The sequence below is a fragment of the Corylus avellana genome, chromosome ca3 (genome assembly GCF_901000735.1).
Source record: "Corylus avellana chromosome ca3, CavTom2PMs-1.0".
In the NCBI taxonomy this organism is placed as follows: Eukaryota; Viridiplantae; Streptophyta; class Magnoliopsida; order Fagales; family Betulaceae; genus Corylus; species Corylus avellana.
This window is the reverse complement of record NC_081543.1, coordinates 39,254,176-39,271,392: the sequence shown is the minus strand read 5'-3', so window position 1 is coordinate 39,271,392 and position 17,217 is coordinate 39,254,176. Positions and strand designations below refer to the sequence as shown.

General features: G+C 36.0%; 2 protein-coding genes across 2 annotated transcripts; one reads left to right on the top strand and one right to left on the bottom strand.

Moving 5' to 3' along the window:
- Nucleotides 1–560: 560 nt before the first annotated feature.
- Nucleotides 561–4,589, top strand: LOC132175627 (subtilisin-like protease SBT5.4). The gene is made up of 11 exons (XM_059587627.1): nucleotides 561–707; nucleotides 854–963; nucleotides 1,063–1,160; nucleotides 1,259–1,420; nucleotides 1,824–1,932; nucleotides 2,058–2,595; nucleotides 2,687–2,781; nucleotides 2,865–3,110; nucleotides 3,247–3,361; nucleotides 3,500–3,713; nucleotides 3,948–4,589. Exons 1-11 carry the CDS (start codon nucleotides 615–617, stop codon nucleotides 4,487–4,489), a joined length of 2,322 nt encoding a protein of 773 aa, XP_059443610.1. The 5' UTR covers nucleotides 561–614; the 3' UTR covers nucleotides 4,490–4,589.
- Nucleotides 4,590–6,093: 1,504 nt separating this feature from the next.
- On the bottom strand, nucleotides 6,094–9,291 carry LOC132175628 (BTB/POZ domain-containing protein At1g55760). The gene is made up of 4 exons (XM_059587628.1): nucleotides 8,733–9,291; nucleotides 8,002–8,147; nucleotides 7,374–7,492; nucleotides 6,094–7,119 (listed from the first exon to the last, which is right to left on the bottom strand). The coding sequence occupies exons 1-4, from the start codon at nucleotides 8,852–8,854 to the stop codon at nucleotides 6,517–6,519; spliced, it is 990 nt and encodes a 329-aa protein (XP_059443611.1). The 5' UTR covers nucleotides 8,855–9,291; the 3' UTR covers nucleotides 6,094–6,516.
- Between the last annotated feature and the right edge of the window lie 7,926 nt (nucleotides 9,292–17,217).

Sequence of the window (17,217 nt, the reverse complement as noted above, 5' to 3'; positions counted from 1 at the left end):
GAATATGAAAAAGAAATAGATGGGGGAGATGGAGGAATAACAGGTCTCCATGCATAAAATCTCATCTCCACATTTACTTTTTAGGTCTCAATAATCCACTCAACGACATGGCAGGATCCAAAGACTGCAATGTGGTCGCATTACCGCAATCTATTCTAGAAAAGCAAAGGAGCGGTTGTATAGAGATGAAACAAAAGATAAGGTCCAATTTCAAAGGATCTTAACGATGATTTCATACCAATAGGCAATTTTTAGTATGGATTTGAGTCAAAGCAGTTGCATGGCCGGTTTGCATGATAGACAGATCATATTACAAGGTCCTATTTTCACTATTATCCTGCTGAATCAATCAAATTTGGCATGAAATTACTGAGATGTTGTTCAAACCTATGACAACTGTGAGGATTGAAAAATAATATTAGAAATGTTTCTCTAAAATAACTCAACTCCATAAAAATATTTTCCTTTGAAATGGAAAATTCCCTCCACTTTCAACTATAAAAGGTGACCAAATTTTGTCATTAAAAAAAATAATAATAATAAAAAGAAAGAAGCCAAAACAGAGCTTCAAAAACAGGGGATCCCAGAGCTTCTGTTCTCTGGTCTCAATAAAAATGAAAGGAATGGGTCTTTCAATTCTTTCTCCTTTTCTGCTTTCATTTGTTCTTTTCTCTCTGTCGCATACGCCCTCCATTGCCGCTAAAAAGGTAAGCACATTTTCTGTTGTATAGTTATGAAAGCAATGGATGACTTTTGAAGTTTCAATCAAATTTCTTTACCAGTATTCATCTGGGCATTCGATAGAGTTCTACAAATGTTCCACCAATGGCCTAAATTTTACATTTTGCTGCAGTCTTATATAGTGTACATGGGAGGACATTCACACCTCTTGGAGCCTTCATCGGCTGATCTCGACAGTGTGACGAATTCTCATTATGATTTGCTTGGAACAGTCTTAGGAGGGTATAGAATTTTATAACATGTTCTGCATAATCTCTGTTCCTTGTTGTTTCGTATTGAATAAGAATGTCAACTTCGTTATTTTTTAAATCTCTTGCACAGCGCTGAGAAGGCTAGGGATTCAATCTTCTACTCATATACAAGAAATATTAATGGCTTTGCCGCAAATCTCAACGAGGAAGAAGCAGCAGAGATTGGAAGTAAGGAAAACTGCTAATAAGTTTCTCTGAATTTCTCTCATTTGTTCTGTTTTTCTCGTATGGCTGAGAATGGCTTTTTTTTTTTGGTTCACTTGCAGAGAATCCAAATGTTGTATCAGTTTTCGAAAACCTGCCAAGACAACTGCACACAACACGATCATGGGATTTTCTTGGACTTAGTGATGGAGTACCTGGTGGCAGTGGGCTATGGAAAAGTGCAAGGTTTGGTGAAGACACAATCATTGGAAACCTCGATACCGGTGTGTTCATATTCTTTTTCATAGAACCATTTGGATACCAGACTTGATTGCTTTTTCTTTCACGAAATTTCAAATGCTGCATAAGATTTCGCAATTTGATTTGATGTCTACTTGTTTCTAGCGTATTAATTAAATGATGAAATTTATTATTTTTTAAATTTTGTTTTTCTATTCGATACGAGGAAAGGGGAAAGAGAAAATTACAATAAAAGAAAATGGTGGAGAACCTTTACAGAAGCCCTTAAACAAGTGCAATAAAACCTAGAATTATCGATAATGAGTCAAATAAATAATCCAACCCATGAAGAAATGGATTACTTATAACTGCGTGCCACTTTCTCTTATGGATTACTTATAATTGCGTGCGACTTTCTCTAATGTCAATTGGGGTTGTGTTTCCTAGGTGTTTGGCCGGAATCAAAGAGCTTCAGTGATGAAGGATTGGGCCCCATCCCGTCGAAGTGGCGCGGTGTCTGTGATCAAGGCTACAAAAATGGTCTTCAATGCAACAAGTCCGTTATTTTTCTTTTCTCTAATAAACATAATTAATTAATTTCGTAATGAATATATATATATTCATTTTCAGAGTGCATGTATTGACTTTATTCTGTTTTCAATTCATGTTATGTGTATGCAGGAAGCTGATCGGAGCAAGGTACTTTAACCAAGGCTTTTCCGCCGGTACAAATATTCATCTCAACGAATCCTTTAACACAGCTCGTGACTTCGACGGCCATGGCTCCCACACCTTATCTACAGCGGGCGGTAACTTTGTGGCCGGAGCTAATGTTTTCGGCATCGGCAACGGCACTGCAAAGGGAGGATCACCGAAAGCCCGTGTGGCTGCCTACAAGGTCTGCTGGACTGCGGAGAATATAAGTTCTTGCTACGACGCGGATCTCCTGGCTGCCTTTGAAGCTGCCATAACTGACGGTGTTGATGTGCTTTCTGTTTCTATCGGTGGCGGCCCCTCTGAATTTGCCAATGAAGCGATATCAATAGGTTCCTTCCATGCTGTTAAGAAAGGCATTGTTGTTGTTTGCTCCGGCGGAAATTCTGGACCAAGTCCGGGGACCATAACAAACGTGGCGCCCTGGATATTCACTGTTGCAGCCAGTACTCTTGACCGGGAGTTTGCAAATACTGTCGCTCTTGGCAACAAGCTGAATTTCACGGTATTTTTTTAAAAAAAAATTTATCAGAAATGCTATTTTATACGAACGGTAAAAAATCAGCTCGGCCTTATAACTTTTTTTTCATCGCCAGGGAACAAGTCTTTCAGGAGCCTTGACACCTGCTAATTTCTACCCAGTGATCAGTGCTGCAGATGCCAGAGCTGCTAATACATCCCCTGAGGATGCGTATGATTTTGTTTTTCATCAAACAATAAATATGATTTATTTTCTTCTTTATAATTCTAATTTTTTTTTTAATTCCATGGCAGTCTGCTTTGTCCGGCTGGAGGCCTTGATCCAGTGAAGGTGAAAGGAAAGATTTTGGTGTGTCTTCGAGGGATAAATGCAAGACTTGATAAGGGACGTCAAGCCCTTCTGGCAGGTGCTGTGGGTATGATTTTGGCTAATGATAAGATCACTGGGAATGAAATTATATCTGATGCTCATGTCATCCCCGCTTCACATATTAATTACACCGATGGCCTACAACTCTTCGCTTACATTAACAGCACCGAGTATATATTCTTCTTCCACTTTCGCTTATAAATCAACCATTTTCTATATAAGTAGTTTTTGCAGTGTCTTCAACCTTTTAAACTGAAGATTATTTGTAGCAATTAACTTATAACAGTTAAATATGTATTGTAATAGGAATGCAACGGCTTACATTTCTCCTGTACAGACAGTATTGGGAACAAAGCCAGCTCCATCTATGGCTTCATTCTCATCAAGAGGGCCTAGTCTCGTTGAGCCAACAATCCTCAAGGTCTACTAAGCATATCAATCATGAAAAAATATCCTTTCTGTTTCATATTTCTTATCATTTTCTGATTTTATATAATGTGAAGATCATCATCATCATCATCATCTTACGTGCATATATACATTATTGTATTAATTGCAGCCTGATATCACAGCACCAGGGGTGAACATACTTGCTGCATACAGCGAAGGAACAAGTCCAACAGATGAAGACTCTGATAAACGTCGTGTTCCTTTCAATATTGACTCTGGAACTTCCATGTCCTGCCCTCATATTTCTGGCATTGCCGGCCTTCTCAAAACGCTCCATCCCGACTGGAGCCCTGCAGCAATTAAATCTGCAATCATGACGACTGGTACGAACATCTTCACATCAACTTAAACTTTGGAGATAATAAGGATAATGAGATGAGTAGTTAATTAATATGTTATTAAAATTAGAAGGTCTTGAATTTTCATCAATTTATTTTCCATTTAAAGTAATAATTTCACCTCCACATGTGAACTATGAGGTTAAATTTACTATTTCTTATGATCAATTTCCCATTTCAATCAATCAATCAATCTATCTGTTTCTGTTTTGTTTCCAGCAAAAATCCGTGACGACAAAAAGCAAGGAATATTGGACTTAGCCAATAATGCCCCAGCCACACCATTGGCCTACGGTGCAGGACACGTGCAACCATCCCATGCGGCGGATCCTGGGCTGATTTATGATCTAACCGTTAATGATTACTTGAACTTCTTATGCTCTTTTGGGTACAACGAGACCATAATCAAAGTATTTGCCGGCGAGCCGTACACATGTCCTACGTCTTTCAATATGGCAGACTTCAACTACCCTACAATCGCAGTTCCTAATCTCTTTCAAAATGAAAGTACGGTGATTGTTACTAGAACAGTAACTAACGTCGGAGCTCCGACCTCCTCGTACCAAGTGCGTGTTAGGGAACCTGACGCAGTTTCGATCGTGGTTGACCCTCCAACATTGAATTTCAAGGCGGTCGGTGAAAAGCAGACCTTTAAGGTTACTTTGAAGCCCCTGGGACGGGGTGCTCAGCGCTATGTTTTTGGAGAAATGGTTTGGTCAGATGGGACGCACAATGTCAGGAGTCCTATCGTAGTGGAGTAATAATATAAGGAGGACTAGAATCCTTCTAGTGATCATTTGTTAGACCCTTCCATTTTTCTTTTAGTTTTTTTTTTTTTTTCTTCTGAAAATGTATTTATTCTCACAAAGGCACTTTCACGTACACTCAATAATTAAACATTCTTATGTATGTACATCATATATATATATATAATCAATCTAAAGCAAATTAAACTTGCTGGAATTTTAGTGATTCTCAAGTTTCTAGCCAATAACATGGACGAACCATATATTTCATGGTTTATATTTTATTTTTTTCATTCCCCCAATTTTAATTTTTACCCCTAAATTTTTATATTATTTAAATTGTCCCCTACCCTTAAATGTGTGGTTTTGCCCTTGCTAACAACTTAGCACAATAAACTGCTTTCACCAGTTTCATTGGCAACATTCCTGGCCAACTCCATGTTCTGTTCTCGTTATTGGATCTCCCATCAGAGAGTGGTAAAGATCCTCCTTAGTCCCTTCTTCCTTTCTTTGCTTTCCTGTCAGTTTTTCCCTTGTATGTTCCTTTTGTTGTTTCCACTTTCTATTTGTTTGTTTCAATCTCATCAAAACAAAAAAAATCCGAGGTTTAAGGTGATCACTCAAGGAGACGACACACGTACTCGACTATTGTCGTTGTTGGGTAGGTCCTCTCAATGTTCTACGGCCTTACTCGATCTGGACCAATCTTTTTCCTTTATAATCCAACAAATAGAAAAAGAAATAATAAAAATAAAAATAAAAAAGATCCTAAATAATATTCCCTCCATATGCTCATAATTAAACCCCTACCATACTGCCTCTCTCTCTCTCTCTCTCTCTCTCTCTCAAGCAATTCCAGAAAGTTTCGGTTCTGAACTACGAAGCCCCGTCGGCTCCATGGATTTTCTACGAAAGGTGAGTTTTGTGATTTTCGTAAGAAAAACTTTGCTTTGAGACTCACCCTTTTGGATCTCATGCTAATTATATATGCCGAGAGAGGTTTAGGCCATTTTTTCACCTTGAAAATAATAAAACAATTGCTTACGGCAGATATATGTTTGTTTCTTTTGTTTGCCACTTAGTTCTGATTATTTATTTAGCAAGGCTGAATATGGGCTAATGGAAATTTGTTTATTATTGATTTAGTTTTGATTTTCCCTTACATATTAGCACGTAATAGTTTGTTCTTCTTCTTCTTCTTAATAGGGAGTTCTCTTATACTTACGGTGTATTAGGATTTCACCCATACAATTGTCTAATGATAAAAAAAAAGACTTTAAAGGTAGTATTCCTAACTTACGATATTGTAAAAAGTTAAAAACTAGCCTTAATGCAGCATCATTTGCAAGGAGTAAACTGTGCTATAGGGACAAATAATATCCTTATTCCGCATCAGCATCTACATTCGCTGCTTCGCACTCTATAGAGGGCATATTTTTAGTAACTGCCCTCCTGTCCATGGCGGGCAGAATCCGCCCATTACAACACACGAGCATATGGTTTTTTTTGTGCTGACCGCCCGTGACATCTATTTTACATTTTGGGCTCTTTTATTTTTTGTTTTTTTGTTTTTTGTTTTTTTTATAAATTTGAAGCTAACTTGCAGCAAAAGAAGCTGACTCATTTAGAATTTAGTCACTAATATGACAATGTTCTTCAAGCAAAATATCAGCATTGAATTACTTCTTCACTGTCATTTAACATGTTCTCCTATAATGAGATAATTTTCTAATCTGGTCACTCGATTCTCTTCCTTTTGCCAATTCAGAGGCTCTTCTTTCTAAAAAAGGTAACTGTGAAATCTATCAGAACAATCAAATCTGAAATTACATTTCATTTTTCCAATATGTGTACAAGAATATGTGTTCCTCCGTCACGAAAACCAATATTTATATGTACAATAACACAAACCAAATCCATTTGGACAAAAGAATTATCTTCATGACAAGAGGTTCTGCACGCCAATTTTTCTAACAACCCACTTTCATGGCACACCTTTTCTTCCCCTGTATCTTTCATAGGCAGAAAGGCAGGGTAGGATTTCAGAAACCTTTCCAGGCACTGAGAACTTCATGGAAGATTTCCGCTATCAGGCCCCTATCCGCGCATTGCAGGAAGGCGTTGAAATCATCTCGTATGTCGAATATCTTACCAAACTTCACAAGATAGCGCATGCAACCGGTCTTCAATTTTGGCAATTGATATAGAGATGCATTCTGGAGCCTCTCAAGTACATTTTTTGCATCAATATCTTCTAGAAGACTCTCATGGCAAGCATCTTTTAAGTCAGAGATGTCATATTTATCAGCTGAATGAAGAAGTGCCAGCCGGTGGGTCAAGAAATCTTCATGTTGAATGTTCCCATAAATGTAATTGAGAAAAGCCTGGCAAGCTTCGATTGACATGTCGGAGATATCTATGGTAGACATTTCTTTCTCCTTCAAGTTGTGAGAAAACATGCTGTGAAAAACAGGTGATCGTGCAGCAAGAACAGCACGATGGGCACCAATGCTTCCATCAGAAGCATTAATTATTATATCCGTGTGGATGCTTTCTGTCAACATTCGGCCAAGCGATGCAAGAGCTGATGCATTTGACCGTGCAAGTGTGAATCCGTCGGCCCAGATCGAGCAGGGTTCTCCACCCTGAACATTAAACAGAAAATCATTACAATAGGTAAGTCTGCTCCAGTTGATTGTATTTCAATTTCTTGTGACTTCCCTCAAAAGTTTCCGAAAGACCTGAGGAATGTAATTTTTATATGGTAACAACCATCATTGATAACTACATAATCTAATAAAATCCTAGAATAAAGTTATTATGACTTTCTCTTTCAGGGTAATTATCCTTTTCAATCTATACAATAGAATGGTAGTTAAAATAGCAAATAGATGCTTACGTCCGGAGATGCAATCTTCAAATCAAGGAATTCAACGTCAATGATAAATTTCCCAGTTAATGGAACCTCTATTGCCCAAACAAAGTCTTCGTTGTTCTTGAGCCGCTTGTCTGTTATCTCTGCATGCATATGGAAGATAAAGTCAGTTGAACAAAATATTAAAGGGAAAGAAAGAAGGGTCCAAAAAAAATAAAATGGGGAGTTTTGAAGATACAAGAAATAACTAAAGTCCTCAATGTATCAAAACTAATGCTAAAGTTATCATTACCATTTTCTAAAGCAATCATTTTTGTCTAAACCAGGGGAGCTAAATTCTGCAGTCCTCAGGAGAACAAGATCATAACAATGAAAACTTTAGAATAATGGGTGAATTCTGACTATGTTCCAATATATGTAAAGGCTTTATGGGTCAAAATTAAACCATGAGCACAACTTGAGTCTCAATTCCTAGAAAATGACAGACATTTTCTTGTTGCCCAAATCTTAGCTTATTAATCCCAACTCAAATGCATTAATCAAGGCGTCAAAGGCATCAGCTTCAAAGCTCTTCCTATCTTTCAAAAAATTTTTTGATAAGTCTATCTTTCAAAAAATTTACACGTCAAAAGAAACCTCAATTGGTATTTACCTGGATGAGTCAAGGCCTTGCGGTCCCCTGCAGAACTGACCACTCGAATTATGAAAGACGCAATCGGGGGATTGTCTCTTGTTAGATTCGATATCTCCGGGTATAACTTAACAAACAACAAGCGATTCTTTTCCAAGGATAAATGCCTTCAATTCAATCACAAACATAAACAAGTTAAGATTCACTCTATCGCAGAAGTTTAGAAAATACACAAACTTTTTTAAACTACATACTCTAACTTTTTTAAACTGCACAAGTTGCAATAGCACAATAGACGCAGAAGATTTCAGTCATTATAAATTACAGGTTTATTGGACGGGTAAAGGGTCATAATTTTGACCTACTTTTGGGTTCCAATTCAATTAGATGCCTTTAGAGTTTCATGACTAAAATTAAGTTTAAGCTAATAAAGCATTATTTGGTTCATGAAGCAAAGATTAACATGCAATAGCACTAAAGATACAGACGATTGATTCTACTATCTTTCCTTCCTCTAAAAAATTCTCAGCTACCAAACAAAAAGTTAAATTTCCACATCCACAGTTCCATGGTCATTACTCATTAGCCAGGTAAAGGGTCAGCTTCTTTTACCTTCAATTCTATCATAAAAGATCAAAATGCCCCTAAAACTTTACTGGGCAATCATAAATTGAAGCTAATATTGCATACAATTCTGTTGGGGTATCAAATTTCTATGCTTAACATGCAAAAGAGGAGTCTTTGAGTCTTACCAGTTCCACTTTCCGATCTTGAAAGGATCGGACTTGCGGTACGTGCAGGAAGCCAAGTTGTCGATCCTCCATTGGGCGAGACGAGACGTCGTTTCAACTCTATAAGCTGAAGAATCGCTCATCCTAGCGAAAGCGAGTGCCGCAGTGATTTCATGGATGCAATCGAAAATACCCACCAACAAGAACTCTCCCGGCTTTCCCAGGTTTACTTACTGATCCACAGTTGCCAAACATAATATGGAAGAACCAAAAAAACCAGGCAGACTTGGACACCCTTTGTCTCTTTGAAATTGGACCTGTGTTAAGAAAGAACAATATTTTGTATCCACAATTTTGGGCCCAAGATTGTTTTTCGTACAATTTTCTTTCAATGGTTTCGGGCACGCAAGGATTTTAGCGTTGGTGTTGCTTTACGCCATTGATGGTGAAGTTTTAATTGGCTGATGTTTTGTTTGTTTGTTTGGCAGAGGTGGTGGTATGGTGGCTTACACTATACTCCAGGGCATGGGGATTGGGGAGCAGCAATGGGAGGATATGGTTTTGGTTTGTTTCCATTAATTGTTTTTATCCCTGTTGTCGGGGGTGCGTATGGGGGAGTATTGCTTTTGCTTGGAAAGGAAATAGAATTTCTTTTTTTCAGTCTTTGGTGCTTTGAACTTTGAAGCAAAGCATCTATTTTCAGCTATTTCTTTTGCTCATAAAGTAAGAAAAGAGCATAGTGTCTATGTTGGGGTGCGTATGGGGGGTATGGTTTTCTTTTGCTTAGAAACAAATACTAACATGAGTTTTTATTTGTCATAAAGAAAAAAAAAATGTTATAAAAATGATGGCCAAAATTAAAAACCCATGTCATCAAACTTCAAAATTTGTGTCCTTATTTGTCATAGGGACAAAACCCATAAATTTTTTTGGGTGATTTTTCTAAATTTTATAACTATTCGAGCGTTTTACTTGATGCTTTTGCACACCTCGCACAATCCACTTTTCTTGTTGAATTATGGGTGATTAGGAAGGTAATTTATGAGCATGAAAAAGAAAGAAAAGAAAAGGTAATTATCGATTGCTACATAAAGAAAAGTCTTTTTGACTCATTCTCGTTGGTTCGCTAATCCTTCGGTTGCTGCATTTTTTTCTAAATGTATACGTATTGTTATTTGGGCTACCCACCTATTTTCTATTTATTTTCATTGTAATCTCATTTTCCCCTCAATTAGGAAAAAAGAAAAGAAAAGGTCACTCATCTTATCGTCGAATTCAAAATTAAAAGGAGGAGACGTGTAAACAAATTAGGTCTAAAATTCTTGCTAAAACACAACATTCAAAATTAATTTCACGAAAAGTTTTTTCAAATAAAAAAACAAAAAATATACTCTAAAAAGCATTAAGAGGAATCACACGCATCATCATCATCCATCAAACTTTGTTTCTTAAACAATGCTTTTGGAATCATGTGGTGAGGATCGAGTGAACCATACCCTTGCCTCTATGATTGGCTTGGCCATGCATGGACTTAAATATGATTGCCCTTAAAAAGTGTCTATTCAAAAGATTTCTATAATCGTAAACATAATAAAAGAAAAATTCCCATAGAATCTAGTGTGGGAGAGAAAGCAATTTGGCTTAGGGCATGGTATTGATTGGGAAGGATTGGAATCTTTGGAGTTTGGTTCCTTTCCTTTCTCAATCTAATAAACCTAAACATATTTGATTGGAGGACATAAGCCGACAAGAAAGGAATCACTTTGTGGGACATACCAACTAGAATCCTTTTAGATTTAAGCAACCCCTTCTTCTTTCCAATATAAAATGACATCCTATCTTATAGGGAGAGTGGCCCAAAAATGATCACAGCCTGACGGCCATATGCACAAGCAGTCAAAGTTGGCTGCCCACTAATAAATTTCTCTTTGGTTGCACTTAATAAACACGCCTTTTTGGAATTCCTTTCTTTCTTCTAATCATAAAACACACTAAATTCTAGTGTATAGGATACTTGATTGGGGAATATAGGAACTCTTATGAGATATAATTAATCTAGGAAGCTATTAGAAGGCAGGGATTTAGATCTCTAGTAACTTTTTATTTAGATTGAAGTTAATGTGAGAGAATTTTTAACTTTTTTATGAAGCTCACACATCCAAACAGAAAATAGGTTATTTAAAATATGTTCAAACAGACGTATCTTTAAAAACTATTTTCACATTTTTTGTTTGGAAGCTATTAGAAGGGGATTCGAATCTTCAACAATTTTTTGTTTGGATTGCAATGAATGTGAGAGGATTCTTATTAGGTTTATAGGTTCGAACAAGAAATAAGCTTTCTTAAACTTGTTCAGATATGTGAATCTCGTAGAGGCTCTTACATTTACTGACCGTTTTTATAATACAAGGCAAGAAAAGAAAATTCCATGAATCATTGGCTTAATAAGGAGAAACAATCTTAATCTCAACATCAATACGTTGTAAAGCTTTATAGGCGTGTCAAGTTACATATGACAAACAAGATGAGATCAAATCGTAATAAGTAGTGTGCTCCACCACACTAACAAACAAGAAGAGAAATGTAATTGTATTTGGTTGCACTTAATCAATGACTAGATTTGGCTTTATTGAAAGATATTTCAGTTGATTTGGATGGTGGGGGTGTTCCATAATTATTTTGTTTTTGACAGTCATCAATCACCCAGGAGAAGATTGGAGTTTGTTCAACTCTGTGTCTGTGCCCAAGATAGTTTGCTTTAATTCATTTTTCTTAACCCAACTTGCCTTTTGTATGCATTAGTTAATATATGTGTTGTGCAATGGATCATTCCACTAACTCAATCAGCTTTAATTATGTTGGATCTTGAATATGGTGATATCGGAGTGAGGGCGTTGATTTCATGGGAGACAACCTATTGAGGGAGCAAAAATGGTACTTAAAACTCACTATCATATTGTATTCTTTTATAGATGCAACGGTGCCTCTTCTCAACATGTATTTGTTTAATTAGCAGTCTAGCAGATACAATCCTTTCACCTGTTTACTAGGAACAATCCCATATGAAAAATCTATCATAGTAGGAGAGGTTATCCTTCCCTTAAACTCTAATTTTCTCAGAAAAATAATATAATAATAATAAAATAAAATAAAAAATCAGGACATGGTCCTTCATTTCTTGTGCTTTATCGAGAAAAAGCAAATGAAAAAGACATTTCATTACAAACACAAGATGAAGGAAGACAGTTGGGCCATCTAACCTATCAACCTTTATGCATTTGAAAGTTGGAACGTTAGATGTAGTTTGACGTCACTAAGATAACTGGCAACCTCAAATTACCGAGTAATAATATAAGAAGGATTAGAATTCTCTTAAAATTATCCTAAATATAATGTGGCTTTTAAAATTACTATTAAATTTGTGATGATCATTATTGATTTTTAATCTAGTGGTGATTTTAAATGACATATCACATTTGGGAGGACTCTAGTCCTCCTTATATCTTTAATCCAAATTACGCGTTACCAAATAATTTTTGTCTAAATTATATTGAAGGAATTTTCTTCAATTCATTCTATTAAATTGGCGTGTTCTGCTATTTGGCTCCTCAAACAAAATTCACATAATTGTTGGAGAAATTAACCAATAGAATAGGAAAAAATTATGAAAGAAAAAATAAATAAATAAATAGGACTTCAAGGTTGATCGCAATATCGATAATATATCTTTAGAATTTATTTTGTTCCTTTCTAAAATGCTAAAGGAATTTGTCAAAAGAAAGTTGTAGGAGACTAGATAAACTATATAATTGTGTATTTATGGGCTTTTCAGCCCATAGATCCAATTTCTTTATGAAGACATTAAAGCCCATTGTCTGATCTATATATAGATATCTCTAACATTCGCACAAAATGGGCTTGTGGGCCAAGCAAAGTTTAGGATGTTGTCCAAAGAAAACGAAAAGGCCTGAAACCATTGGCAAATTGTGGGCTACGACTGAAGAACTTTCAGAGGTTTACCATGAGTGACCCATGGCTACTTTTTAATCCGACCCACTGAGTGACCCAAGTTTAAAGGCCCGATTCATTTTACCCATGACGACACTTGTCATAATTATAACATTTCTAAAATTCTACTTATTAAAATTTTAAGCTACACCCTCTTGTAAGCTAATTAGCCTACAAAGTAATACAATTTTAATTACTAAAAATATCAACAAATCATCATTATCTGCCCGGCCGGATCTTCTAGTCTCCGCACCGGAGTTGTGATTTTCCGATGGATTTGGATAGTTAATGAAGCAAAGGACTGAGATTTTTTTGTTTATCTAATTTACATAAGCCAATGAGCCATAATCGTTTTTGTTCTTTACCTAAGTTACTATATTAAACTTTCTGCATTTACTTATTTTACATCAAGTGTTGTCGTTTTGTCTGTGTTTAAACAAGCGACTGCGGTTATTTTTCAGAAATGGACTTTTTCTCTCAATTATTTTTAGCAAGTCAATAATGTCATTTTCTTTCTTTTTAAATAATATATAATGTCCTTTTCACCACTATTGAAAGACGAGGTAGGCGGGTTAGAAATAACCTTCACTTGCACACTTATTATATAGCCAAGTGCATAATAACCTATTAAAAATAAAATTAGAGGGCCCTAGAATTGTAGCCGCCCATACTTGCAAACTATATATATATTTGAAGTTGATAATTAAGATTGTAAGGTGCAGTGATGTTAGAGATGCCAATTTTTGATAGGACCCACGAATTCAATTCGAATTTAACACGAAATTATAGAGTTAGGGTTTAAGGGTCTGACTTGTTTAATTAAATGAGTTAAATGATGGTTTACTTACATAGTCTCTTACACCCTCGATACGACCTGAACCCGATATGCAATATAAAGACTGATAATTTTTGACATGACTCGCGAACCCGATATGAACACAACACGAAATTAACGAGTTATAATTCAGAGGTCTAGCTCGTTTTATTAAATAGATAATTATACTCATGTATCGATACGATCCAAATCCGACACACAAATAAGAATCGATAACGTCTTGATGATGCGCACATAGCCCACGAGAGTAAGTAGGTGTACGTCTAAGTCACTTTTATTTTTATTTCATCATTCTATATTTTTCAACGGGTCTAAAGCTTTGTTAAATTGTTTCAATTCCTTGCATTTGTATTTTATATACCTGCATTAATCCTAAGGTTATGCTTTGAAAGTGTTAATTGGAGTCTTAAGGCATATTTTCAAATACTAATTATGCTTTTTGCTCATGGATAATCACCAAATTCCTCATCAGATATTTCTGTTTAAAAAACATAAACCCCAGTTACTTATTCATTATTTCAGCCATTGCCCAAGAGGAAAAAAAAAAAAACAATAATAAGAGAGAAATGAAATACACGTACATTTTCACTTTTACACTTCACGTACATCCGTTCATATTTGAGAGTGTGGGAGCGAGAATATGACGCATTTCTCATAATCTGGACTCGTCCCAAGGAAATACTAGAAGCAAACAAAGTGCACTAAACTTGACAGAAACATAGGGAAAAAACCAAACCACCTCGTAAATTGGGGTTGCAAAGAATCGGCAAACATCAATCGATTACATGATTACGCAGCCGTCACCACTTGAATAGGAAGAGCGGCCGACGGGTTCACAGTACATAGGAAATGGTGGATATTGATGGCACGTGGATAACGTGGGACAATAGATCAGTTCCTTCTTTGGCTTCACTTCCTCCACCTTCATTATTTTGGCATGGCAAAGCTTCTTCCTTAGCGAGCGAGTCAAGTTAGCCGAGTCAACACCTTCACCAACCACCACCAACTGATCTTTATCTGACCCTTCTATTGCCACCGAGATCACACCTGTAAATTAATATATTTTATAACTACTTCTTCAAAACCCCACAGAGAAATATATATTGAGTTTGATGCTTGTAATTAAGTACCATCTGTTGTTGCTGCAATCTTCATGGCCTTGGTTCTGCATTTGTCACTGTTCATTTGCACCTTTAGAACTATTTTTTGCTGCACCATAACATAAAAAAGCATACTGTTTAATTCACTAATACCCCAATTATATATATATACATCCAAACCAAAACTACTAAAATCAAGTAATTTCACAATTCACTTGTGTTGCATACTTGCATTGTAGTTAGGGCTCGTAATTTTGGACACTTGATATGAATTAAAAACAAAATTATTCGATTAAGGTTGAAAGGTTTGACCTGTTTAATTAAATGGATCGAGTTAGTGTTGATCTATATAGTGTACGTTATACTCATGTATTGACACGACTCAAAGCTAACATGCTACATTTAGGGCTAACAATTTTTTTTTTCCCACAAGCACTCGTGAATATGACACTAAAATAACGAGTTAAGATTGAGGAGTTTAACTTGTTTAATTAAGTAGGTTGGATTTTAAATATTTAACATATATACCTCGATACGACATGAACTCAACAGGTGAACACAATAGATGTAATGAAGCTTACCTTCATGTTTTAGAGGAAGGAGCAAGAAAGAAGCAGCTTCTGAGGGGGCTAGAATAACTCTGGCTGGGAGCTTATGATCAGTGAGTCTATGGAGGAAGAAATTGTAGGCCTTTTTATATAGGGACTCCTGGTGGGGGGTGGATAATACTAGTTTACTAAGCTCCAATTGATATTTGAAGTGTAGCAAGTAGGCGTAAGCATAACCTTTTTATAATTGTGAGGAATGGTCATCTTGATCTACTTGATTAATTTTTATAATCCCAAAACTATCTGTCGTGCAGATTATCGTCCGAATTCCTTTGAGTACCCTCTCTAGTTTTGCATCTTAGTCAACAGTCAACCTTTTATACTAATAAGTTAATTAGCCTACCAAATAATACATACAAATGACTAAAAATATCATCAAATCAGACGGCTATGAATCCTTGACTCGTTCAAATCTATGGGCTTTACCTCTCCGGATATGTCATGGAGAATCTCCAACTGTTGCAAGATCATTGTCTGCCCAGATCTTCCACTCTCCACCGGAGATGTGATTTTATGATTGATTTGGATGGTTAACGAAACGATTGAGATTTGTGTTGTTGTTTATGATCTACTTTACATAAGTCATATAGTCGTTTTTGTTCTTTTACAGCTAATTAAATGACTAAATTAAACTTTCTGTTTTTTTTTTTTTTTTTTTTTCCTACTCAATACAAAGGAAAAAGGGAAGGATTAATGTTGTTTGTCTTTGTTAACGAGCACTACAAAAATTCCCTTATTAGTGACTTTTTGGCCCAAACAACGCCATTATTAAATTAGTAACGTTTAAATAGTAACTTTTTCAAACTGACAACAATTGCATAGACTGGAATTTGAAATAATGTCGTTTGAACAGTGAAAATGTGGAGAAAATGCTACATTTTAGCTAAAACGACACCTTTTAGAAGGTGAATTGTGAACAGTGCACATCACCTTCTAAAAGGTGCCGTTATCAACTTGGTAGAAAATGTTTGTCGGTCATTATCCATGTCTTTAATTACAACTTGTCTGTCACATACACACGTACCCATGCAGGTTAATTCGTACTAAGGATATTTGACTGTCAAGCAAGGTAATCTGTACCGACAAGATGTTATATGTCATAGGGAAAGCCGTTTGTATTGACAGTGTGTTCCCTAACCTGATGGCTCCAAATGACCCATGTTATTGCACCGCATTCCCTACAAATAAGAGGCACAAGCCCTTTCAACTTTATAGTTTTCTATTTCTTTTAAGAATTTATCATTAACTTAAGATCAAAGTATTTCTTGTCAGCACTTCAGACAAGTCACATTTGCTTGTTTTCTGTCTATAGAAGTCTTCTTGGTGGGCCTATCATCAACTATATACGCTAACAATATCATTGATAAAGAAGAAAATAATTGTTTAACAGGCTAATTTCTTATCAAGAGTTTGGTAATGGCGTACTTTACCCAAAACTTGCTTTCTTTATTTAGTGGGTTCGCTGGCAAACTAAATAAATCATATATAGTAACTCAACAAAGGACTTTTTTTGTCTCATTTCTTCCTGTTTTTTTTCACAGATTTAAGTCGTTGAAGGCTTGAAGCTGATGTTCACCACCATCGTCATCAAACTTATATATGTGATTTAAATTGTATGAGATAATTAAATTAAATGAATGTATAAATATTTAGCTGGAAGCCTGGATGCCACTACCTAGGAGTACTTGTTGGAGTGATACCATGGAAGAACAGATCGTTTTCTGCGCTATTAGTGGGCCCACTTTGGGGGGGCGGCTACACTCTAGAGCCCTCCATTGTCCCTACTAATATTCCTACGGTTATGCTCTGAAAGTGAATATTCTTTTTAGTTGTTTATTAATTAACTGATGAATATCAGCAAGTCCATATATAGCTGCTTCTGGCTCATGGATTAATATCAAATTCCTCAATAGATATTCTTGTTTAAAGAACATAAACCCCAGTTTGATTATTCA

What these genes read in the sequence shown, in the direction of transcription:
- LOC132175627 (XM_059587627.1), top strand. Translation starts at nt 615, where the DNA reads ATGAAAGGAATGGGTCTTTCAATTCTTTCTCCTTTTCTGCTTTCATTT. An exon ending in GCAACAAGCTGAATTTCACG is followed by an intron (nt 2,596 to 2,686) that starts GTATTTTTTTAA and finishes TTTCATCGCCAG; the next exon opens with GGAACAAGTCTTTCAGGAGC. An exon ending in ATCTGCAATCATGACGACTG is followed by an intron (nt 3,714 to 3,947) that starts GTACGAACATCT and finishes TTTTGTTTCCAG; the next exon opens with CAAAAATCCGTGACGACAAA.
- LOC132175628 (XM_059587628.1), bottom strand. Translation starts at nt 8,854, where the DNA reads ATGAGCGATTCTTCAGCTTATAGAGTTGAAACGACGTCTCGTCTCGCC. An exon ending in AAGATCGGAAAGTGGAACTG is followed by an intron (nt 8,148 to 8,732) that starts GTAAGACTCAAA and finishes ATTGAATTGAAG; the next exon opens with GCATTTATCCTTGGAAAAGA. An exon ending in TGAAGATTGCATCTCCGGAC is followed by an intron (nt 7,120 to 7,373) that starts GTAAGCATCTAT and finishes TTTAATGTTCAG; the next exon opens with GGTGGAGAACCCTGCTCGAT.